Source organism: Equus quagga, unplaced genomic scaffold, assembly GCF_021613505.1.
Source record: "Equus quagga isolate Etosha38 unplaced genomic scaffold, UCLA_HA_Equagga_1.0 203_RagTag, whole genome shotgun sequence".
NCBI classification, from domain to species: Eukaryota; Metazoa; Chordata; class Mammalia; order Perissodactyla; family Equidae; genus Equus; species Equus quagga.
In genome coordinates, this window is record NW_025798627.1 from 3,914,994 (window position 1) to 3,941,836 (window position 26,843).

Here is a 26,843-nt window from a genome sequence, read left to right on the forward strand (position 1 = left end):
CTGCCTTGTGTTTTTGGTAATTCAAGTAATTCCCAGAAGGTATTTATAAACTACCTGAATATAATTATCATTCACTACGATTGTCATTCACTGTCTGAATACAATTGTCATTTTTCTAGAATATTGTTGTTTTCTCTCTTCAGTACAATACTGTCATGTTTTAATACATGAGCTATTGAAGTACATCCTGAAACAACATTCTAACTTAAATTTTCTTATTTATTCTTTTAAAATCTATTCAGTTTTCTATTTACTTACCATCACATGACACTTATTTATCCCACAATATTTAAAATACTATGAGAAAAAAAATCTTTACAATCTGGAAAATTAATTTATCTCCATTAATCTATTATCCAAGTCTTATTTCCAATTTTTTCCTTTTATTTTGCTTGGTGAAAGACTGACATTGTGCCTGCAGACTCCAAAAGGTTAAGCCTTGTTATTAGGGATTACCTGATTAATCCAAGTCAGATGATTAATTAGATCCCTAGAGAGCCTCCCTTGAAGCCCAGTCTCCCAACACCAGGCGCTTTCTCACCCGTCTAGATGAGAAGCCCAGCTTCTGGACAGCCCAGCAGAGTCTGATGCTTTTTTCCTATAACACGTCGCTTCCCAAGAAGAATAGAACATAACTGACACTAAACACTTATATGAATTAATAATTTACCAAAGATCTAAGTATGATAGAGATGTGAAAGTGTTCTTAACACATAATTTAAGGAAAAATATACAAAAAGTTCATTATGTATTTATTATATAACAAGAAACCAATTTTTTAATTGTGTTTTTATCTATATGATTTGGACACTGTAATTTAACATTACTGCAGAAAAGGTATTAAGTTGTAACATGCATGAAATAAAGAGTAGAGTTATCTTTGTGATGGTGTCTTAAAAACACATTTTCTCTGGTCCCATAGGCTCTCTTTCGGACAGTAGCAATGATGGTGCCTGACTATGCCATGATAGCTGAAATAGTCCTGTACTCCTGTGGGTTTGTCACAGCCCGGCCACTGTCAGTGAAAATCGTGGCTACATATCGCTTGTGTTCAGAGCAGCTGTCGTCGCAGCATCACTATGATTATGGAATGCGAGCTGTGAAGTCGGTGCTTACTGCTGCTGGGAATCTGAAGGTAGAGAACTCGTGTTTCTCACTCATAAACTTCCTGTTTGTAAATCTCAGGACCATGTGTCTTCACAGAGTTCCAATAACTGCTTGGTTTCATCAACTGAAAAAAATTCAATTATTGTACTAAAAAACTAATTGATTAGTTTGCACATGTCAAAAAGGAAATTTTATGATTTGTAACTTTACACATATAATTCTTAGTGATTTGAGTTCTGTTCCATAATTTTAAATATATGAAACTGATACTACCAAGGAATAAAATTCTTTGCTGCTGAGAAATATTTTGAAGGCTTCCAGTCTATATGAGCACGTATAGCTTTAAAGGAAATAGTGTACAATTAACAAATATTTACAGAAGTCCCTAAACATTGTCACTTATTATAATTACACAATTGCAGCCAGCTGTAGACTAGCAGTAATAGATTTGCAATATAATGTTTGCATTTTAAAATGGTATAAATCATAACTATGTAGATGACAACCCAAATATTTGAAGACTTGGGTAACTTTTCATTGGAAGTATTTTTGTGGAACCATGAAATATAACTGCATATTAGTTCTTTATGAAAGCAAGCAAGGTAAGATACAGTTAACAGCAAAATGCAAAATGTGACCTTGAAGTTTATAAAATTTTCATGTTCATGATTTGTAGAAGATAAAGATTTTAAAATACATCCTACATGATTAAGAACAATGGCATACATTTTTATCTTCTGTAACAATGTTATCAAGAATTCTGATATATAGTGGTAATATTCTATTTCATATTAGCCTAACATAACTTCAAGTCATCGTGTTTTGCAATAAACAAATGCAACTGGAAGCAACAATTTGTATTAACCTGGCATGTCATGATTGCATTGTGGTCAGATAATGGGAAGGATAATGCATTGTTCTCGTGTATGTCATCACTGACATCTTGACTATTGAATTGAGCTATTAAAGTTATGCAGCAAATGAATCCTGCAAATGAATCCTATCATTCTTTGTCAAAAGCTAATTTAGAATTGTTGAATGTGTTGGCTTGAATATTTTGAAGTTTTTTTCTGTTATATCAAGAAACAAGTTAAAAATTTGCTTTAAAATAATAGCCTCTCAAATAACAAAACAGACTCTGATACTTCATAATTTATGTGTAGTTAGATTGAGCCAAAGACAAAGTCCGTACGAGCAGGACAGGCTTTGGCATTGGGAGCTCTGGAGATTCAGAAACAGCTGAACTTGACTGCCAGGCATCACTGACATTGTAAGGTTAAAGCCAGATGAGGAGGAACATGGAATTTACTAGGCAGGGAGATTCTAGAGAAAAAAAAAAAAAGGTTCTGGAAAATTAAATGCATGATAGTAAGAGAAACTTTGGAGTGAGATGTTAAGTAAAGTATTAAAGTTGGGAGAAATATTGCTGAGTTCAGATTGTTGTGAATTATGTGAACCTTATTTTGGGCATGGGCAACAAGTTCAGAGTTCAGTGAGATTTTGGGGGGTATACCACAGGTGTTTCGGGATTTAATATAAATTTTCTGAAACACCGTCTACTTAAGTGCCTTAGTGCATTAATCAGCCCTCTCCACTCTGTCTGTGGACCAAGCTAACACACACCGGTACTGAGCCCGCAGCCAGCAGGCAGCGCACTGCTCTGCCCTCCCACTTCGGCTTCTGTCGGATGAGCTGTGTTCCGCACCCGGGGTCAGTTTGCTTATTCCCGAAACTTTCTGAAGCCAGTTGGACATTTTACTGTTATTATGTTGTTTAATCAGATGTTGAAGAAACTGATGATATATAAACGTGAAAAGAAAAAGGGTTCTGTTTTTATGAAAACTAATTTCTTTGTTTAAGAAAGATTTCATAAAGATGAAATGCTAAAAAATTAACTTTAAATTAGGTATGAATAAGACAAGTATATAAGACTGAAAAAAACCCCTAAAATATTGATAAGGATCCTACACTTAGATTATCTCACAAATATCTTTAAAGAGCATGATCCTCTTTAAAAAACAAAACAAAGCAGAACACAACAAAACTGGACATAGCAGATGATGTGTTATTGATGTCTTTTCTGCAAGAAAAATGGCGCAGAACTCTACACTCAGAGAAAAGTACTTGGCATCAAAATATGGGCAAATGAGTGACTGTTTATGTGTTTTAAATTTAAATGCATCTTTAAAAATGATTACCTGTTTTTAATGGTTATTTTCACTTAACCAGCCCATTGCTGGTCTTGAATGCATAGAATAAGCATGCTCCTACCCCATATATAGGCAATGACGTCTCCAAAACTATATTGGATTCATGGCCAATAGCTTTTTAACCAGAGCACCTGTAGTTGATTCAACCTAGGTTTTTGTTATAAACTAGTAGGAAATTCAGCAAGTATAAATGCAGTTTCTAAAATTAGTAACAATCCAATTAAATGAGATAAACGAGAGCAACAATTTTGCGTGAGTTTCAGTTGCCTCTGGGGCCTGTGCGCTTGTGTGTGTGAACGCACAGGGGTGCAGTTAGCAGATGCAGATTTCATCATGAGTGTATTCTCTTTTAGCTGAAATACCCAAATGAAAATGAAGAAATCTTGCTGCTTAGATCTATTATTGATGTAAATCTGCCAAAATTTTTGTCTCATGATTTACCGCTCTTTGAGGTAAGAACATTTATTATTCCAATGTATCAAAACTCTTATAATAATCTATTTATCAAATGTCCAAGTTTGCAACTCCCTACAAGAAACTTCCACTATAGAAAACAGTGATACGGCACAGAGAAACATGTTTTATTTGAAGTGTGTTTAGTTACCTTTGGATGACTTTCAACAACTTGGGATTTTCAAATAATGCTTTTTTTTTTTTTCACTGCAGGATATAAGCACACCAAAGTTACAAAATATATTTGCTTATAAATTGCGCTAGAATGTAAGCTCCATGAAGGAAAGTAATCTAACACACTGCTGAGTCCCTTGGCAGAATAGGTTCTTGGTAAATGTTCATTAAAATTAATGATTGAAGAAATGAAAAAATAAATAAGCATAATTTCTTTAAAAGAGGGCAATCACTTTTATAAAATTGTTTTTTCAGGCAAATTTAAAATAAGACCCAAGCTTAATAATTTTGTTACATTTTAAAGATTAGGTTATGAGTAATTGAGAAATATTTGAGTGATGGTTATAAAGTTTCCCTCTTATCATTTTTTTCTTGATGTCATTCTTTTCCTTTTCCCCATCTCAACTGGAAGAAATTAGAGTGGGCGGGTTAGATGCTGTGTGGACTTGGGCTGCCTTGGAGACAGGCACTTAGCTTCTAGCATGTGAGGACTGAAGTCTTGAGCCAGCCCTGATGGCCTGGTGGTTAAAGTTCAGTGCGTTCTGGGCGCAGAATCACACCACTCGTCTGTCAGTAGCCATGCTGTGGTGGTGGCTTTTAGAAGAAAGAAGGACTTAGAATTAGAATATACAACTATGTACTGAGGCTTTGGGGAGGAAAAAGAAAAAAGACTGAAGTCGTTATGGCTGTCGTGGGGAGGTGAGAGTGACACTGCCCCTGTAGTGTGGTCGTTGTCAGCTGTCCACGGCAGCCGTGTTTTATCCATCTGAGAGGAGCTTTCCTTACTGCGTAGCTGGCAGAGCAAATATTTTATAAAGCAAATCTACAAGGAAAGGGTTCCAATTTTCTTCCTCAAGTTTTCCCTCAGTTTCTTTGGTACTGGTACACTGTACAGATTTTCCAGGAGTAAATCTATATTCATTTTTGTAAAGTGGAAATATCCTTCACTAGATGTATTCTCTTGCAGTTGTATATTCAGTGAAAATTTATTGATCAGTATTTCACAAATGGAACATAATTGACATTTTCAATTAGGACAATTCCTTGTTGTGGGAGACTGTCCGCACACTATAGAATATTTGGCATCCTCGTCCCCCACCCCCAGAGTCTGTGGACCTCTCCTGCTGTGAGAACCAGAAGGACACCTCCACGTATTTCCGACTTGCTACTTGGTGGGAGAGTGAAGAGTACTAGTCTTGGTTGAGCTCCACTGAACACCAATAGCTTCTGGAGCTATCTGCTGCTTTCAGGCTTAAGCATTAACAATTCGAACAACCTGAGGAGATGTTTTTGTTTATTTAGCAAACACTATTTGCTTACCATGGGTCAGGAACTATTCTAAGAGCTTTACAAATAGTAATTTATTTAATATTCATAATGGCCCTATGGGGCAAATGCTGTCATTACCCGTGTTGTACAGGTTTTGTCACCGAGGTGCAGAGATGAGAAGTAGCTTGTATTTATGGCTAGTACACAAGGGAGTAGGGCTTCCAGCCCCGCAGTCAAGCTGCAGCGTCTTAACCACTCTGCTGAGTTGCCTTTTTCTCTTCTTTGCCCCAAGGAAACTTATTGCTTTGATCAACTGGGATCAATTTCTCCATAAAAGCATTTACAGAGTTAAGTTTAGAGTAAACTAGTAATTCCTAAATTGTAAAGTATAGCTTGAATGTATGCTTTCACGTTAGACACTTCTGAATTTTCACTTCTACCTTCAGAGTAAAAAGAAATAGTCATATTTCTCACATAAGTTTCTATAACATTTATAAAGTAGCCTTAGCAATTTGTAAAGGTGTTTCTTAGACCTTGCAATGACCTTTATATATTCATATACACTAAATATGGAATTGTAATTCTTTCCAATCATACATTTTATAATTGTATCAGTTTCCTAGAGCTGCCAAAACAAAGTAGCACAGACTAGGTGGCTTAAGACAACAGGAATTTATTCTCTCACGGTTCTTGAGGATAGAAGTCTGAGATCAAGTGTTGGTTCCTTCTGAAGACTCTAGGAAAGAATGCTTCCTCGCTTTTTCTTAGCTTCTGGTGGCTCCTGGCAATCCTTGGCTTTCCTTGGCTTGGCTTGGTGTCCCTCCAATCTCTGACTCCATCATTACATGGCCTTCTTCCCTGTGTGTCTTTGTGTCTGAATCCGCCTCCCATTTCTATTATAAAGATGCCAATCGTTGGATTTAGGGCCCAGGGTGACCTTATCTTAACTAATCTAATTACATCTTCAAAGATCCTATTTCCAAATAAAGTCAATTCTGAGGGTTTAGAGTAGACATGAATTTTTAAGAGACACCAAGCTGATTAAAATACTACACACTACAATGAGTAAAGTACTTTTGAATTAATTTTTATATATGGCATAAGATATGCATTGAAGTTTATTGTTTTGGCAAATCCAGGTTTTCTAGCGTCATTTGTTGAAGACCATCTTACTCTCTTTTCTCTGCTGCATTACCTTTGTTCCTTTGTTGAGAGTCAGTTGTTCACAAGGCTGTGGTCTATGTCTGGACTCCCTATTCTGTTCCCATGATCTGTTTGTCTATCTTTATACCAAGATGACACTGTTGATATAATAAGCTTTGAAGTCAGATAGTGTTCATTCTCTAACTTTTTAACTTAAAAATATTATGACTAAATATAAAACTATAAAATTTCTAGAAGAAAACAGGAGAAAGCCTTTGTGACTTTGGGTTAAGCAAAATTTTTTTTTTTTTTGAGGAAGATTAGCCCTGAGCTAACTACTGCCAATCCTCCTCTTTTTGCTGAGGAAGACTGGCCCTGATTTCACATCCGTGCCCATCTTCCTCTACTTTATATGTGGGATGCCTACCACAGCATGGCGTGCCATGTGGTGCCATGTCCGCACCTGGGATCCGAACCAGTGAACCCGAGGCTGCCTAGAAGCGGAATGTGTGAACTTAGCTGCTGCACCATTGGGTCGGCCCCAACAAAATTTCTTAAGTACAACACCGAAAGCACATGCATAAAATAATAAATTGATAAACTGGACTTATCAAAATTAAAAAACATTTGCTCTTTGAAAGACACTGATAGGAGAATGAAAGACAAGCTACAGACTAGGAAAAAATGTTTGGAAATTAGATATATGATGGAGGACTTGTATCTAGAATATTTTAAAAATGGTCAAAACATCATTAAGAAAATAAACCAGTTAAAAATGGGCAGAAGATTTGAACAGGCACTTCACTAAGGAAGATATATATGACAAATAAGCACATACAAATATGTTAGTCATTGGGAAATACAAATTGAAGCCACAATAAGATACTATTGCACACCTATTAGTATGACTAAAATTAAAAAGATTGATCATACCAAATATCAGATCTCTCATACACTGCTGGGGTGAATGTAAAATAGTACAACCACTTTAGAAAACAGGCAGTTTCTTAAAATGTTAAATGCACACCCGCCATATCATCTAGCATTCTGCTCCTGGATATTTACCCAAGACAGACGAAAGTGCTTCTCTGTACAAAGACTTATACACAAAAGTTCATAGCAGCTTTAATTGTAATAGCCAAAAACTGGAAACAACGAAAATGTCCACCATGGATTTAAAACCTGTGGCACTTCAATACAGTGGAATACTACTCAGCAATGAAAGGAATGAACTGTTACACATGCGGTGACATGTGTGAATCTTCAAATCTTTATACTGAGTGAAAGAAGCCAGACCAACAAAAGTAGGACACATATGTGTAATTTCATCTATGTTAAATTCTAGCTAATGCAAATAAAAATAGCAACTGAAAGTGAATCAGTGGTCTCCTGGGGATAGAGGTGGGAGGCGATAAGGAGAGATGGGAAGGAGGTTTACAAAAGGTCACAAGATATGTTGATTATCTTGATTGAGGTAATGGTTTCACTTATCAAATTAAACACTTTAAATATATGCAGTTTATTGTATGTCAATCATACCTTTGTAAAGGTGTTAAAAATACAATTGAACTATTATTATTTAATGGCTCTATTTCTATCAGTATTAAATATGAAGATGAGAGAAATTTTATTATGTTTATGTGTGTGTGTATATATATGTGTGTATGTGTGTGTGTATATATGTATGTATGTGTATGTAGACATATAGATAGATAGAAAGAGAGAGAGAGAATTTATAGATATATAATGTAAATCCCCAAACCATTTATCATCAGGGAATTACTTCAGATTTGTTTCCTGGGGTGAAATTACCCAAACCAGATTACAATGATTTGCTGGCAGCTATCAAAGATAACTGTGACTCCATGAATTTGCAAATGACCAGATTCTTTTCTGAGAAGATTCTTCAAATATATGAAATGATGATTGTGCGTCATGGTTTTATGATTGTTGGAGAACCGTTTGGAGGAAAAACCAGCGCATATCGTGTCTTAGCCGGAGCACTAAATGATATATGTGAAAAGGTAACTGTGCTATTAGTGCATTAATTTATTCATAATCAGCTTTGTACAAGATAGAATGTATGCTCATTTTAAAAGAGATTTTAATGCAGCAATTTAAAATCATGAAGAAAATGAGTCAAAGAGAAAATGAAATTAGAAAAGTATTGTGAAGCAAGTAGAAAGTTCACCATATAAAGGATATGTCACAGATTCTCAACCTTTTATTTCTTCTTTTTAAAATTTTAATTATAAAGGTAACGTTCACTGTAGAAAAATGTCTGAAAACACAAAAAAACCTGATGGTTTTCTTTTTATACTTTTAGGAGAGTATTTTTTATTTTCTGGGTAGTTAGATTTGTGATGCAAAGTTCTGTTACTTGGCTGCTAGTGGTGTTGCATTGAAATGTATGTGTTTGTATTATATAATACATGTATGTTTATTTATATATAATAAATAATGGCAGTGATATTATTCAAAATTTCTGTCCTACACATCATAGTTTGATCTACTTCTTATGCTAAAGGAATGGGACTGTTTTAAATTCTGCAACTAATGTTACGTTTTTGTCTACTTCTTGTATTTCAAATAGTTTTTGCTTCATATATTTCAATGTTTGTAACTTCTATGCAATTTGTAATGTCTTCATTGTGGAGTTCCCCCTTCAACCAATAGAAAATTATGTCCTTGTACTGTTATTTGCCTTGGCTCCCCTGTGTCTAACTTCAGTATTGCAACCCCTGCTTTCTCCTTGCATATGTGTTTGCCCATGGGTTTAATTGTAACTCTGGATATGACTGTGATTTACTTTTCATAGAGAATAAATGGCTTGACTTTTATTTTCTCCAGTTTGATGGTCTTTATCTTTTCCTAGGGAAATTTAAATTCATTTATGTTTATTGTTATACAAGCTGATAGGCTGTTTATTCTGTTACTTATGCTTTTATACTTCCATGCTATTTCCTTTCTTCCCCTCCCTTCCCTTCCTTTTACCCTTCCTGCCTTCCTACCATCCTGCCTGTGTTCTCTTGAGTTTTTTTGTTTGTGTTTTTCCTGTTTTCTTGTTTGTTATATGGACTAATTGTTTTTGCTATAAAAAAATAAACAAGTCTCTAAAAGAGCCAGACGTGTGCCACCCAAAGATTAAAGAAGATGAAGGTATGAGCATGTATTCTGGTCCGATTATAAAGCCCAAAATGGTTCATTACCAGGAAATTCTGAGAGCAACATTGTGGTGATTTAAAAGGGACAGGCCTCCATAGCCACTGCATGCAATCTACAGCTTCACACTAGCCTTGATGCATTTGGGACAAAAACCTTGCTTTGGTGACAGCAACGTCATCGTGCCTAAGAAGATGATACAGCTTTCCCCAGCTTCTGAATTTAGGATGACACATTGTTACCCCCTTCCAGGGCACAAGAAAGCAAAGACCTGAGCTAGAGCTTGTTTTACTGGTTAATATCATCACTCCCACATCTTTTCTTCAGTGTGGTAGTTTGTGTCCTAAGCTCCAGGGTGACAAGTAGAAGGCAGTGTTGGGAAGAGTTGAACTTGTTACGTTGTTGTATATAAAAAAGAAATGACTATGAATAGGTATAGCACAGGGGATTTTTAGGGCAGTGGATCTGTTCTGTATGATACTGTAATGGTGGATACATGATATTGTGCATTTGGCAAAACCCATAGGACTGCACGATACAAAGAATGAACCTCAATGTAAACCATGGACGTTAGTTAATAATAACATATCAATATCAGTTCATCAATCATAACAATGTACCACACCAATGCAAGGCTTTAATAATAAGGGAAATTGTGGGGCAGGAACGGGTGAGAGCATACATGAATATCTGTACTTTCTGCTCAATTTTTCTTGAACCTAAAGCTACGCTAAAAAAATTAAGTTTATTAATTAAAAATGTAAAAAAGCCTATGCTCCAAGGGTATTAACATCTCTTGTATGATGCCACACACCAGCTTTCAAGGTTCTGGTAAAAACTGATGACTTACCAATATTACCTTTTCCACTCCTTGAGAAAGATACTCATTTCCCTATATTTAGGTCTCCTAATTTTCTCTCAGAAAATGTTTTGTAGCAGGAGTCAGCCAATTACAGCCCATGGGTTGAATTTGGCCCAAAGCCTATTTTTGTGATGTCTATGAGCTTAGAATGGTGTTAACATTTTTTAAGGTTTATAAAGAAAGAAAAGAAAAGAAAGAAAAACAGAGAAGAATATGTGACAGACCATATGTAACATGCAAAGCCTGTAATATTTTCTATCTGACCCTTTACTAAAAAGAATTTGCCATCTCTCAGTTTGTAGTTTTAGATCTCTAGAACTTGCACAACACTGGCTAATTTATTCCTAAGTAATTTATGAGTTTTTAAATACTAATGTAATTGGCATTTTTAAAATTTTATTTTTCAACTGTTTATTGACATTATGTAAAAAATACAATGGATTTTTATATATTGACCTTGTATGCTGGAGCCTTGTTAAATGCACTCTTTACTTTTGGTAGTTTCTTTGTAGTATTTTCTACATACACAATCATGTTTTCTATGAGTAAAGTATTCTTCTGACTAACTAAATAATTGATTTCTTTTCCATTCAGGGGTTAATGGAAGAAAACAAGGTTCAAATTACTGTTTTAAATCCTAAGTCTGTCACCATGGGCCAGCTGTACGGACAGTTTGATTTGGTGTCCCACGAGTGGTCTGATGGGATCCTCGCCGTCAGTTTTAGAGCGTTTGCTTCTTCAGCGGTAAGTACTGAAACTTTCCTATGCCTATTTAGATAGGGTGTGATATTTCCTTCTGCCCAATTCCTGATTTTTTCCAATTGTTTCAAACATTTATATTTATAGCTCAAGATATTTATTTAAAACACATTACTGGATAGTCTGGCAGTGTTTCTGTGAAGAACATTGTTAGCATCTCCAAAGATTCCAGAGACCATGCTGGCAAGCACCTTTGCCCCGGTGTCTACAGAAGGGAGGGCAGGAGAAAAAAGGACAGGGGAAAGGATTTCTGGTTTTCTTTTTTCAGGCTCAATGATCCAGGAGGGAGAGCCTCTGCCTTTTGTGATCCTTTTGCTCCTTCAGTAGTCTTCTTGCTTTGCCTACCTTTGGGCTGCTGACTCTGTCACACCGGTGCACTGTTGTTAGATGCACTCCACCAATGCTTACAGAAGACATTGCCAACTTTTCCAAATGTTGCTCTCAAGTTCCAACATTTTCCCTCTAGTGTGTTAGGAAGGGCTGCCTGTGGAAAGCAGAAGAGGTAAGGATGAGCCAGCTGCTGACTGCTGTGAATGGGAGCGGGTACTTACCTACTCCTGGCCTGTTCTGCTTGTCCTGCTGAGTGGCTGTTGTCAGTCCTACGAAAAGTGTCCACACACCAGCAAATGTTTACTCGGTTGCCCTGTGTTCGTGGGCTCTCCATAGAGTGTGGTCCTATGGGAGGCAGCTTGCTATGGCTGGTCTTAAAGGAAAAGGGGCCTAGGCTAGAGACATTTAATTTATTTATTAAATCTTTTTTTTTAATAACTATTTTCTTTATTCTGAATACCATACATCCTAATTTGGTGCTCTTTATCCAATTAAGCGCACAGCTGATCATGACTCATGAGTCAGTGTAATAATAGAAAAACATCGAATCTCACCTCTGCTCTTGTTGGCTGAGGGCCTTGGGCAATGAGTCACATGAGGACTGGCTCTCACGGGGCAGAGATCCTGCCCAGTGTCAGGCTTCATGAGTCATTTCCAGGATATAAATACCTGTGAGGCCCAGGGGAGGCAGAGAGAGCTTTCTGTCACTTCTCAGGTCCTCTCTTGCCACAGTGGATACACTTTGGCCCAGATGAGCATATGAAGTCTCTAGAGAATGTAGGCAGTTACATTAGTTGTACAGAAATAATCATGCACTATCGCCCACCTTATACTCAGTTACATAGCTCACGTTACATTTTCCAGGAAGCTACGCCCCATAAATACTGAGTCTCAGGGAGGTTGAGTAGCTGACCAATGTCACAAAGCTGGCAAGTAGTAGAGCCAAATTAGAAGTGAGGCCCTTCAGACTGCAGAGCCCACTGTCTTGTCCTTACTTGGCCGTGTTCCCCAAAGTGAAGGTGAACAGGCACGGGAAGCCCGCGGCGCGAGGGAGCGTCGATCTCTGGTGATCTCGGGGTGCGGGCTCTTCCTGCTTCCTGAGCATGGCCGGAGCTGGCCTCTGGGTGTGAGTCTGGGGTGGCCTGAGCCCGTGACAGGCCCATGTCTCGTAGATTAACGCAGTGGGCTGCAGGGACCAAGAATGTGTTAAGATGGACTCAAATCCTTCACTGCTTCAACTCAAATTCACATTTGCTGAAGGTGAACCAAAGCGTCATCCCTGGGCACAAAAAGGCTGATTTGTGAGGGTCTGGAAAGGAGACTCAGCTCTCGCAATCTCCTGTTAGTGCCTGGCCTCTCCTTAATATTTGTCGAGCATTTACTATGTTCCAGACAATGAATAAATAATTTCACATTTATCGTCATGGGACTGTGTGTGTTACGTTGATATTAATGTCCTCTGTCACCGTGGGATGTGCATGTGATGTGTGAATTCACTCAGCAGGGGGAAGAAATAACTTGACTTAACACAGGAGAGTAATTAATCTGTGTGAACACAATGCCGTACAGGGTCAGATTATCCAAATGAAAATGCTGCTTTCCCTGGCAATTGTAGTTTTCTACTGAAATTACTCTGTAAGACATGTTATATATGAATTCAGAAACATTGGAAAAGATGGACTCTTAAGAAAAGATGTGATATTTCTGTCTTGTCCGTGGCAGATGTAGGCATCCTTAGTGACTATATATATACATAGGTATCTACGTACACTTACGTGTATACGTATATACACTTTGTTCAAAAGACGCCTTTACATTTTCATGGTGAAATTAATTTTAGGAGTTACACTTTTAAACTTTGAAATATTATTGAACTGTTTCCTTAAATTATCATTATGACATTTTTGCTCTTTATTTACCAAATGCATAAACCAGACTCCAGATAGGAAGTGGTTAATTTTCGATGGACCAGTAGATGCAGTGTGGATTGAGAATATGAATACAGTGCTGGATGACAACAAAAAGCTGTGTCTGATGAGCGGGGAGATTATTCAAATGTCACCACAAATGAATCTTATTTTTGAACCAATGGATTTGGAAGTTGCTTCTCCTGCCACTGTAAGTTCTCACCTTTGGCATCTGCTTGTAAATTTGAAGTGTTATAAATATGTTTATTACTTAGTAACTTTGATTTTAAATGAATTTACTTTAAGAGCAACCTGTGCTTCTCCAAGGGCAGACGCATCTGCTGATACACTTGACAAATTTAAGAGTTGGGGAGCTTTTCCTCTTGTCTAGGACCATTTAGTATAAAATTAAGCTTTTTTTTTTTTCCCACAGGTTTTCTGAAGGTTGTAAGAAACAGATGTACCAGTCATATTTCTTTTTATAAGTGTTCCTTGATGGTGAACAATTCTTGTCTTCCCAGGTTTCTAGGTGTGGTATGATTTACATGGAGCCTCACATGTTGGGCTGGAGACCACTGATGTTGTCTTGGATAAATCTTCTACCTCCTGCAGTCAGTATTATTCAGAAGGAATTTATAATAAGCTTATTTGACAGATTTGTCCCTGTTTCTGTCGAATTTATCAGAAAGCATACGAAGGTAAGAGGGATGGGAATTTTGACACATAAAAAATAAATGGAAAATCCAAATTAGCTATATATGTCAGTTTTAATGTCTGTTTTTATTTTCAACTACCAGATATTAAAATAATTCCTTAACTGGTTTGACTGAAAACTTTTTTCTGATTAAAGTGAGGAGATTATAATTCATATAGTCATTCTCCAAAAAATATTTTAAATAAAGCATCTTGGGGTTTGAGAAAACGTATGGGTGATAATCTTTTTGATCTTTAAAAAAAAACAGTCAGCGGCCCACCTAATCACATCTAGGTGAAAACCACATCTGGCTAAAATCTGCTCTCTCATTTCTGATGGACTATTAGTTTTTAAAATAGTTTCCATTTTTATAATTTTCTTTATTTTTTAAAGTTGCTAAAATAAATATCTTATAATCAGAAAAAGGATAATTTTAAGAAGTAATCTCATTTGTGGCATCTAAAGAACTGGATAATGAGTGATAATGGAGGAAGGCAAATTATGGCTTAGGGATACTAAATGAGGAATCCACTGTATTTAACATGAGTGCATCTGATTGTTTAGGCATTACTGTCAATAGCTAAAAAAAACTGGAATTCAGGGAGGGAAGTCAGTCCTTGTTAGCAGCATTGATAAAGGTCCTAAAGTAGGCAAATCCACTTTTCTTTCTTTCAATACAACCTGGGGGTTGGGAGAGGGGAAAGACCGAGGGGAGAGAAGAGAGTTGATGGAGTTCCAGGGAGGCTCTTAAACCCTCCCTAGCTGGAAACTGCATGGAAAGTGTGCTTAATTTATGCTTTAGGAGATGGCGACTCAAGGTCTTTCAGAAAGATTTTGGCTCTAGAACAAATATAGGGACATGGGGCTGGTATTTTCCTGATGTTGGAAATACAATAGAAAAGCTTGAGGCAGAAGTTTGGCTCAAGGTACAGGTCTGGAAGTAGAGTTTAAAACCATGCTAATGGAGCTCACCTAAGGGGAAAATCCAGAGAACAAAAGAGAAGAGAGCAAAGGATGGAATCCGGGGTGCACTGGCAATTTCAGGAAGAGAGAGGGAGACAAGGAGAACATTTTAAGAAGGAAGTAGTCAGTATCATCAGAAAGTACCAAGAGGGCAGGTCAAGGCAGGAAAGGGTTGGCACATGTCCCCGGATTTGGCAGTTGAGAAGATCATGGGGGAACGTGGGCCAGAGCACTTTCAGGGGAGACGCAGGGGCCCTTCAGGGCAGGTGGTTGAGGAATGTGGGAGTTACTGAGGCGACAGTGGGTGTAGACTGCTCTTTCGAGAAGCTTGGCTGGAATGGTAATATGTTGTAGGTATGAAGTCATCATGTTTCAAAAGCAGTTAAACATGTATCAATTGAAAGTTATAATCAAATGTTACAGTTTTTTTTTTCTGGCATTGTCATAGAATATAGGCAGTACAAATAAACGAATTTTCCATGTAACTGGAACTTATCCTTTCAAATGCAAAACAGGAAAAAAACCCACTTTTCATGCAAGCTTTCTAAGATGTACTGTATACTTTTGTCCTATCTTGAAGAAATCACTAGCTCGTTATTCACTAAGTAGTCATAAGTATCTGTCCTGTTTGTAGTTGTAACTCTTTGGGTTTTAGCATTGTATCCTCAGTCTGAAACTCAGCTGTCCTTTCTGCCTGCTACTACTGGGATTGTGGCCGAGTATGAAGTCAGCCGCTTCTCATCTGCAGAGAGTGCATTTCAGATAGTTAATTTTTACATGTTAACCACGAAGCAATACAACTTTAAAGGCTGGAGGAGGCTTGGAGGGAAGAAGACAGGTCTTCGAGACTTGAATATGCTGCTTGGGTCTAGGAACTGTGCATGCTGTTTTGTCATTTTATAAACTGTCATGGTGAGACCCCCAAAAGTAAACTACACAACATCTACAGCACTCCAGCGGTGTTTTGTGCTCTTTAAGACTTGATAATAGATCGCACAGGGATGAGTTTAGCGTGAGTACTGCTGTAGCTTATAAAGAAGTTCTAGAATGGGCTTTATTTATTACTTACCGTTTTAGAAAGATTATTTTTTAGTGTTTTGGTTTATAAAATTGGTATAACATAGAATCTCTGTCTTTGATTAAATTAACTAAACATGTAACAGTAAATTGTTTAAATTTGAGAATCAGTATAAGACTGGTTTTGCGGCTGGCTCGGAGGCTCAGTGGTTAAGTGCACATGTTCCACTTCAGTGGCCCCGGGGTTTGCCGGTTCGGATCCTGGGTGCGGACATGGCACCGCTTGGCAAGCCATGCAGTGGTAGGCATCCCACATATAAAGTAGAGGAAGATGGGCACGGATGTGAAATCAGGGCCAGTCTTCCTCAGCAAAAAGAGGAGGACTGACAGCAGATGTTAGCTCAGGGCTAATCTTCCTCCAAAAAAAAAAAAAAGAAAAAGAAAAAGACTGGTTAAAAAGTGTGCACTCCCTGGATGTGACGTCCACGGCTGCCACACTCTAGACCAGGGAGTTCACATGTGCCTCAGCTTCTCGTCCATAACACTAGAATTGTTATAGCAGTATCTTTCATAGAAGCTATGCATGTTCTAATTGAATGAGTTCAATAAATATTAGTTGATGCTATTTTAGTTAGTGCCTGATTTAAATTAATTTGTTTTATAGACTTTTCTTTCTGATTTTTCAGGAATTATCTCCTACTTCAGATACAAACTTAGTCCGATCCTTAATGAACCTAATTGACTGTTTTATGGATGACTTTGCTGATGATGTCAAAGTAAGAGGCAGAAATGATCGAGAAACGTACTCTTTACTTGAGGTGAGGCCGCGTGCTCTTTGTGTCTTGCAATAAAAGGGTATCTGTTGCTCTCCCCACTGCTTCCTAATTAACAAACCTCATCTTCCCCCTGGAATTGGAGGCTGCACAGAGGGTGCTAGTTGAACAGTGAGGAAAAAGTCAGGTCCAAAATGCCAAGGGCTGGTAGGGCAGCTACCCAACTGGCAGTTCCATTTCATCGTGAGGTTCGGGTGGAGACCAATAACCCCCTTAGATCTGCTACTGAAATTTGGGGTCATTTGACCAGTCTCAGAAATGACCAGTCTCCAAAATGCCGATGACCTGTTGACAATGAGATTCACCTCACCTTCAACCTCCAAGTCATAATAATTCCTTAGTCTTTTTCTTTATTTTCTTCCCTTTTTTATGAGATATTAATGTTTAAAATATATATGTGTGTGCACGTGTGTGTATAAATATATGTTTGGATTGAGAAAAGTAAGAAAATGTGTAATCTATAAGCATATCTTTTTTTTTTTTTTGGAGGAAGGTTAGCCCTGAGCTAACTGCTGCCAATCCTCCTCTTTTTGCTGAGGAAGACTGGCCCTGAGCTAACATCCTCTACTCTATATGTGGGACGCCTACCACAGCATGGCGTGCCAAACGGTGCCGTGTCCACACCTAGGATCTGAACCGGTGAACCCCGCTCCGCCGAAGCGGAACGTGTGCATTTAACCGCTGTGTCACTGGGCGGCCCCCTAAACATATCTTTAGAATAGAAGTAAAATTATCAATGGACTGAAAATTCTTTAATAAAAAATTATATATTGCTAATGGCAGCACTTCTAATATAGTCACTATGTTACTTATTGCTTATATTTTGTGAAATAAATTAATTTTTAACTTAGTTTTAAATAGTTCCAGAGAGACCCAGTCTGTGAGTAATCTGGGAGCAGGTGAACAGTGTCAGAGTAGAGTCCACACCTTTATGAGCACAGTCAAGGCCGTGCTGGCTTTGCCATTAAAAAGAGATTTGATTTTAAAGCAAGCAAACAGGGTTTCTCATTTAGTGGTGGATCTCGTGGTCCTCCCTGTTCTCTCTGCCTGTCTCTTAGCAGACGGTTTGCAGGGTGACAGTCTAGCGATGTCATCAGTGCTTAGATCATTATTACAACAGATAAGTACGAGAATGTAAATTTGTTCTACTTTAAAAAAAACACCATATCAAAATGTAAATTTAAAAAACACGTGGACTGTGGGTTGATTATTCTTTATTAAAATATACCTTTATACCTTAATAAAAAGTTATCTCATGTTCTTTTTAATATCAAGATCCTGCCATATACTTAAAATATCACGTGATTTACTAGATTAACTTTTCTAAAGTTTCACCATGGCTAGAATTCATGCTTTGCGTTGTCTTATCTTCTCTGATAGTAAGATTTTATGAGACATGCAATTTGTTGGAAAAAAACCTAATTATTACAAAATCCTGTGATAACTTACTATTATATACTAGTTTATTAATTTCCTTTCAGAGATACTAATCTGGCTGATCTGTTTCAGTTCAAGGATAGATTACAGTTACTCTTTAATGCTTTCTATCTCCTCGTCTCTCCGCTGCAGGGCATTTTTCTGTTTTCATTGATTTGGTCCATCGGTGCTTCTTGTAAAGATGATGATCGGCTGAAATTTGATAAGATTCTTCGAGAACTAATGGAAGGCCCAATTTCAGAACTCACGCAAAATAAGTTTAAATTACTGAGTGGCACTGAACAAACATCTTCGAAAGCACTAACTGTCCCATTTCCTGAAAAAGGAACAATTTATGATTATCAGTTTGTCACTGAGGTAAGACTTCTGAAGCGAGATTTGCAGCTGCCGACCTGGCAGAGTCCCCTCCAAGACACACAGCGCGTCTCGGCTCTGTGATCGCCTTGTCACCACCGTTTGCTTTAAGAGATGGCATGAAGCAGAGGAAGGCACCCTGGCTTTGAAGTCAGACATCGCTGGGTCTGAGTCCTAGTAAAGGCACCTTTTTTTCTGGGTTGCCTTGGACTAGTTATGTAGTCTCCCTGAACCTTGTTTTTCTCACTGATAAAATGAGATAAATAATAACACCTGATGGGCCGAATGTACTCATTAAATAAAATGACACATTATGACGTCTGGTCCATCACTAGGCAGTGCTGTTCAAGGACACCTCTTGGAGGTTCGTGGTGTGTGTCAGCACGTTACAGGAGCTCAGACGTCCTGCAGGAGCGCAGCTGGGTTAGGATTAACTCAGCTCTTCCCAACAGACTGGGCAGTAAAACCTGGGCGGTATTTGTTTATTTGTTTGTTTTTGTGTAACAGCTCCCATAAGTACTGCTTTGAGAACAAAGTTTGGGAATACGTATTATTTAAATATGTACAGATTCAAGTAAAATTGGGATCACACCGTATCTCCAATGGGTAGTTTTTATATCCTTCTTTTTCCCTTAATGAAGAGAATACCTTCCTTTCTCATTAATGTTTCCCTAATAAACTTATTTTTCTAAAGCTTCCCTATATTCTACCATCTAGATGGACCATGACCTATTCAAATAGTTTCCTACGTTTGGACATTGAACTGTTTTCTTGTTTCTTAGCTTTTCTGCTTTGGTGCACATTCTTGTACATAAGTCCTTGTGTACATATCTGATTATTTCTTTAAGATAAGTTCCTAGAAAAGGGGTTACCATATCCATTTTTAAGTTTTATGGCTGTTGAGATATATTGCCAAGCTCACCTCAGAGGAGATTCTTCACCCTGCCAACCACAAGATATCCTTCATCTTTACTAATTTAATTTTTTTCCAAGTTACTAACAATACCCTGCATTTTCAGAGCACTTTGCGGTTTATTAAGCTTTTTCACAATCATTTCTATTTTGTTTCCCAATATCTCTGAAATAGGAAAGAAGATTATTTTGCAAATTTTACCATTGAGGGAATTGGGGCTCAGAGATATTATGTGATTTTCCCAGGATCACACAATCTCTAAATGACTGTCCATTCCAGGTTTTCTGATTCTTAATTTTTCCTTTCCCATATGGGGGCAAAATATCCATGTTAGAAAAGATTACCAAGAATGGAAAGGGCATTATTTCATCGTCAGTTCTAGAGATTTCTTTGCAATACAGTTTTTCAGACTGATGTGAATTCAGCCTCCTCAAAAAAACCTCTATTAGAGGATACAAAAATGAATAAAGCACAGTGCTGCCCTCAGTGAGTTCCTGACCTCTTCAGAAGAGTGTCACGTAGCGCTCCAGGCCCAAAGAGTGCCATGTGTCAAGGCCCAGGGACCCAGGGCGTGTTTGGAACCAGTAGGTCCATCACTGAGGCTGGGTTATGGGACACATGAAGATGTGAAAGAAGGATGCATCTGAATTGTGATGTGATTTGAGTGACCAGGAGCTTGAATTTGATTCTGTAAGAATGGAGAGGGCAGTGGTGTTTACCTAAGGAGAGAGAGTTAACACGATATTTTTGAAATGTTTTCTTATAAATGCTGTCATAGCAATTTAAAATTTTAGTTCATAAGCTTACTGGATGCAAAGATATAGTATAATGTTAATTCATAATAATCTCATATTAAGATGTCTGTTCTAGATATCTGTTGCACAACGTGAATATAGTTAACACTACTGAATTGTACACTTAAAAATGGTTGAAGTAAATTTTAGGTATTTTTTACCACAATTAAAAAAAAAGAAATCTTGCCTGAAATAATAAGCTGATGTTATAAATACCGTTATAAAACTCAAGCAATATACAACTGATGTTCTAGGTAGAAAAAATTTCTATCTTTTTTATTGAGTAAAATTTATTTATTTAACATTTATTGAATAAAATTCTTTACTCTTTAACACATTGATTAGTCTAATTTTCTCAGTGCCTTCAAGAATCTAACATTTGGCCAAAATAACTCATCTTCGGGTTGACATAATTAGTGGTTTCAGGACATCAAAAGTATCATAGCATTGCCATTTCATTTTCATTCACGTAAAAGCCTGGTTTCTCCTTAATTTAACACAAAATATAACTTTCAAATTCGGGTGAATTGTTTTAAAGGATAAAAATAAATGTATAAATATCAAGGGGTTTTGGTCTTGATCTTTGATTTTTTTCTACAATGGCACAGGAGTACAGAACTTTTAAAAGTATTTTATAACATAGCATTCACTACTTGGCTGTTTACTATAAACAGGGAATAGGAAAATGGGAACCATGGATAAAGAAATTGGCAGAAGCTCCTTCCATTCCTAAGGATATGATGTTTAATGAAATCATTGTACCCACTCTGGACACAATTCGATACTCTGCATTAATGGAATTGTTGACCACCCATCAAAAGCCTTCAATATTTGTAGGACCAACAGGAACTGGAAAGAGTGTTTATATTATTGTAAGTATTGTAGAAATATACATATTAAAGAGTGCATAATATTTCTAAGGATGTTATTTTTTAAATTACCTAAAATAATGGACTTAATATTTTTTAAGTGCTCAAATATTTTGATGTTGGAGCCACAGAGAATTTTTGAGTAACTGAGAAAATTGATGAAAGATATGATGCCATTTTATATCACTAAATTATTGTACCTTTTTTGGGGTATTTTAATAAAAATAGCTTGTTCAGGATGAAGAATTTCATATCCCGTGGAAAGGGTGTTTTAGTTAATTACACTTGATATTTATTTTTCTAAATTACTTAATATCTAAATGATTCCTAGGTAGTGATAAGACTGATTTTTCTTAATGATTTCTGGAATCATACCCATTGTGTATTAGTTAAGAAAATGCTAGCTATTACAACAGATAATGCCCCACATCTCAGTAGCTTTGGACAGCGTGTGTTCCCTTGAGTTTAGGGGGACATATTGATCAAAGACCAGTTCTTGCCTCTAGTTTCAGGTTTCTGAAGGCAGAAAGCTGCCTGGAACTAAGTAAATAGCACCCCCAGCCTTTGGCATGGCAGGTAAGTGCACATTTCCTTGAGAGTCAATTGGACAATGTGGGAGATAAGTGGACTCGAGCCTTCTTGGATCTCCATTCTAGATGACTGCCCACAGCAGTGGGGGATCCCTATTAGTTCCCTGATGTCAGGGAACTGTGCAGTGTGGCTGTCCCTTTGGAGTATCTAAAGAACCTGCACATCTGCTCTCAGACAGCAAGCATTTAGAAGCTGGCCATGACAGTGGGTGAGAAAACATTAAACAAAAGAGAACCACAGTGACACCAATGAAGCTGGACTTTTGCCTCTCTTCCCCTAGCTCTGCCCCTGCCTAACCATGGGACAGGAGGAAGACAGGGGAAGTGGCGGAGGAGAGCGAAAGAGCCCTCAGTGGTCCCTCCCCCATTGCAGCTTCCCAGTCAATTCACATTCCCCCAATTTACGACAGTATCTGTTCCTAGTTCTTTATTGATTTTATATTTTAATTTAATCCTTTAATCCTTTTGGAATATGTTTGGGTGTATAGTTTAGTAATTGTCCTGGTATCGTTTATTGAATAATCTCTTTCACAACAGATTGAGATGATACCTTTATCATAAACTAAATGCAGTATGTGTCAGGGAATATCCGAGAGCAGGGAGGAGAGAGATTTAGACTGAGATTTTAAATCAAGATGTTGATTTGGCCTGGATTTTAGAAAAATAACTGAAAGTGTACAGAAAGCTAGAGGATTTACCCTGATATCATCAAGAGTCAGGGAATGGAGACTTGACATGGTTAAGGCAGTGGTTGGAGAAAAATTAAGCCTTTTGTCATTTGTGCCTCCATCAAATTCAGCCCAGGTAATTAACAGCCTAGGGAAAAAAAACCCCAACTTTTTCACAAAATTGGCAATATACTTTGTATCTTATTTTGTAATCTGCTTCTTTCTACTTAATGTATTGTAAATGTTTTCCTATCTCATTATTCTTCTACAAGATGATTTGTAGAACCACAACATCTTGATTAAGAATCATGGTAATGATACCTGCTTTTCAGTGAATTCCATTTTAAAAATTCAATTATGTTATTTAAGCTTCCTAACTTATAGTCAGGTAAACTTGGTATTTAAGTGAAAAGATAATAAGCTGTATTAAAATGAACCTTGATCTGGAGAGAGGCAAATGGCAGTCTGAAGACCCAAGCAAGTTGCTTAACTTCTGAGTCCCTGTGACTTCATGTTAAAAAGGAATGTGTCCTCTGCAAGTTGGTTTTGAAAATCGGAGAAGCCACTGCTCCGAGCCTGGACACATAGAGACTCTCCATTGACATGGTAACTGTTATTTCTGTTGATTCCACATCTTTTTACCTTGTTATGACATGCCAAGTTTAAATTCAAGTGTGTTGACAATGATGCTTGGTGTTTATTTTGAAATGTCAGAATATAATTCCAGCTATGGCTTATTTTATTATTTCTTATTATATAGAATTTTCTTTTAAATCAACTCAATAAAGAAATCTACAAGCCTCTGCTAATTAACTTCTCAGCACAAACGACAGCAGCTCAAACTCAGAATATTATCATGTCAAAACTGGACAAAAGGAGAAAGGGAGTTTTTGGTCCTCCTTTGGGCAAGAGAATGGTAATTGCTCTCGTTTCTATACGTATACACAGCACTGGTCCTATTCATGTCCACAGCTGCAACCAGAACAAGGAAACCAGATATACTGGGGCTTGACATCTTTTTCCAGTTTTTTTTTTTTTTATCACAAATTTTGATTAAGAAGTTTTGCTAAAAGTGTGTTCACATTTGTATGTGCGTTAGACAACTTGACATTAAAAACAAGCAGTTGCCCTTTGAATTAAAAGTAGAATATTCGTCTGGGAAATTACCTCCTTCCTAATTCTCTCATTAACATTTTGACCTGGCAGAGTCTTTGCTGCCTGCTCTTCTAGGCCTTTAAACAACCCAGCTGTCAACTGACTCATCTGTGTTCCTCTGCCAAGAGCACCCTTCTCAACCTCACTGTCACCACTCAGAGCTTATAATCATTTTTAAGTACACTTTTCTCATTTATTTTAATGTATTGAGGTTGTATAAGGAAAAGAGAGAAGACATATTGAGAAACAAATTATTTGAGAGGATTAATAAGTCCTAAACTCCTAACCAAAAAAGGTTAGTAATGAGACTGGCTCCCTATTCCTTAGATGCATGGATTCTAAGGGATGTTATTTTTATTTATTTATTTTTTTGAAGAAGAAGATTAGCCCTGAGCTAACATCTGCTGCCAATCCTCTTGTTTTTGCTGAGGAAGACTGGCCCTGAGCTAACATCCGTGCCCATCTTCGTCTACTTTAGATGTGGGACGCCTGCCGCAGCATGGCTCAACGAGTGGTGCTAGGTCCGCACTCAGGATCCTAACCCACAAACCCCGGGCCACCGAAGCAGAACGTGCAAACTTAACCGCTGCACCACCGGGCCAGCCCCTAAGGGATGTTATTCTTTATTTGAAAAGAAAACATCTCTTCTCCCATACCTACTCCATGAGAAGATAATCTAATTCTTTGCCTCAACATTCTTTACACACAAGGACAGACACGATAGTAAGATGTTAACATTTTCTAATACCTCTTCTCTTTTCCTTCTAGGTTGTCTTTGTAGATGATGTCAATATGCCTGCTCGGGAGGTATACGGGGCTCAACCTCCCATCGAGTTACTTAGACAGTGGTTAGATCACTGGAATTGGTATGACCTGAAAGATTGTTCCATGATTAAACTAGTAGACATTCAAATCATGTGTGCTATGGGACCTCCAGGTACATTTTCTGAGTTTGTGATTATTAATGTTGAAAATCACTTTGGCTATATCTAAAGAGACAGCTGGAGAAAGAAAAAGAAACCCAATTGATGAGTTTGAGTTACTATGTTGTGTATATGTGGATATTTTCTATGTGTATACATTGTGACCTAAGGGTGTATACCCAGATGGTCAACATCGCCAAGTGGGTTGCCTTGGTTGGGGCCATTCTCTCACTAACTCTTCCAAATTCTTTTTCTCCCACCTTCTGGAACTTTGCTCCCCTTTTCCTGTCTCTGCATTCTGAGAACCCAAATCCCCCTGGGGCAATTCATTTCCCTCTGTTTCTTTCCTTAAAGTTTCACCTCTATGAAACATCCTTGCTTCAGAGATGGCCTTTCCTCTCCCCCAAGTCAGGTCCCATTCTAGTGAGACTCTGGATTTAGACAGGCTCTTGAGAGGAATTTAAGTAGGAAATGGCCCAAAGAATTAACTCTTAAAGATCTTTTATATTTTCCAAGAGAAATTTATAAAGTCAAAGGAATCTCTAGGTAGGGGATATTTTCTATGCTGGAATATCTAAAATGGCTTGATTCAACTAACTGACATTTTTGTTGTTTTCCTGGACTCCAGCTGGTATTCTATTTTTTAAAAAATTCCTTTTCTTGGTGTACCACTTCTTCAGAGAATCTCTCTGATATTTGCCTCCAAACTCCCTGACCTTCATGTGACCTCTAATACAGACAGTTTGCTCTAAATCAGTACTTGCTCTCAGTACACTCCCTGGGCCACGTTGAATGCTTTTTTCCTTTCTTTCTTTCTTTTTTGAGGAAGATTAGCCCTGAGCTAATATCTGCCACCAATCCTTCTCTTTTTGCTGAGGAAGACTGGCCCTGAGCTAACATCCATGCCCATCTTCCTCTACTTCATATGTGGAATGCCTGCCACAGCATGGCTTGCCCAATGGTGCGTAGGTCCACACCTGGGATCTGAACCAGTGAACCCTGGGCTGCCAAAGCAGAATGTGCAAACTTAACTGCTTTGCTGCTGGGCTGGCCCCTTTTTTTCTTTCTTTTTAATAAGACTCTCTTGCTTCTGGGTCTAAGACTTCAGCTCTACTATAACTCTCCCCCACCACCCCAAGCTAGTCATCTGTGCTGTGTGTCCACTTTTCTCTGCCTCTTCAGGGACTGGATAGAGGAATAGGCTGAATCCGTGAGGAATCTTTTCCTCTTGGACCCCATTTTCTAAAAATAACTACCATTTCTGAATGTGGTCTGGGAGGAAGGGTTGAGGACAGAGCTGGGGATACGATCTCTTACCTTTACTTCTGCAAACCTTTCACATTCCTTAAAATTGCCCAGGTAAGCCAGTGTTCACTATAAGCTTCTAAATACATAGACATACAGAACTGTTTTGGTCTCTAGACTCATTGCTGTCAGTTACATGCTTTCACACATTATTCATGTTTTCAAAATCAGTGCTGTATAATTCAGTGATAGAAGCAAAATACAGATTTACCTGGCTTTAAACAAACATAAAACATGAACCTATATATTTTTATGCAAAATATATATTAGAGATACTATGCACTTTTAAAATCACTTCTTTAACAAAGATTTCAGTATAGAATCCCTTAGAAAGCAAATGCAATTTCTTTTTAAAAATACAATATATTTAAAGATGATAATGTCAATTTGGTAAAATGATGTTACATGCTAAGTCAGTTATTAAAGCCTCATATTTGAAAGCGTAATCATTATTTTATGAAATTGAGATAATCTCCAAATTTTTAAATGCAAGTAGCTGGTGAAGTGACCATGTGAACTACAGACTAGTCGTAGGGAAATTCATTTCAAGATGTCGGGGAAGAATCAGGCTATATGCCAAAGTCGTGGTGAATTTCAGCCATGTGGGAAGGACCCTAAAGTTTGGTCAGTCAGATACACCAGAGTTCCCTTAATATTGTATAATATTATATCTTAATACTATATTGTAATGAGGATGTTTACAATTTACTGCTTTGGGCTGTGAGTCGTGGAGAACATGGCCAATGGCTCTTTCTGTCTGTCTGATTGCCCTTGGAAACATACACCTGACCCAAGATTGTATCTAATTTGTTGAACTCATTAAGATAATTCAACGAGGAAAACAATACCTTGAGCTTGAGGGGAAAACTGTTTTGAGGTCAATGTTGTCCAAACTGTTTTGAGGTCAAGGTTACTCTTAACTTCTCTGTGCGCCATGAATTCGTCCATCTTT

General features: G+C 37.6%; 1 protein-coding gene across 1 annotated transcript in view; it reads left to right on the plus strand.

The window, feature by feature from the left end:
* The window catches only part of LOC124233445 (dynein axonemal heavy chain 7-like), a 234,964-nt gene that overhangs the window by 106,054 nt on the left and 102,067 nt on the right, over positions 1-26,843 (plus strand). Inside the window, exons 28-38 of the mRNA XM_046650549.1 lie at positions 923-1,135; positions 3,671-3,769; positions 8,132-8,380; positions 10,975-11,124; positions 13,405-13,587; positions 13,898-14,074; positions 16,737-16,868; positions 18,453-18,677; positions 21,056-21,253; positions 23,269-23,424; positions 24,432-24,600. Coding sequence (XP_046506505.1) covers positions 923-1,135; positions 3,671-3,769; positions 8,132-8,380; positions 10,975-11,124; positions 13,405-13,587; positions 13,898-14,074; positions 16,737-16,868; positions 18,453-18,677; positions 21,056-21,253; positions 23,269-23,424; positions 24,432-24,600 — 1,951 coding nt within the window. The remainder of the gene's footprint in view (positions 1-922; positions 1,136-3,670; positions 3,770-8,131; positions 8,381-10,974; positions 11,125-13,404; positions 13,588-13,897; positions 14,075-16,736; positions 16,869-18,452; positions 18,678-21,055; positions 21,254-23,268; positions 23,425-24,431; positions 24,601-26,843) is intronic.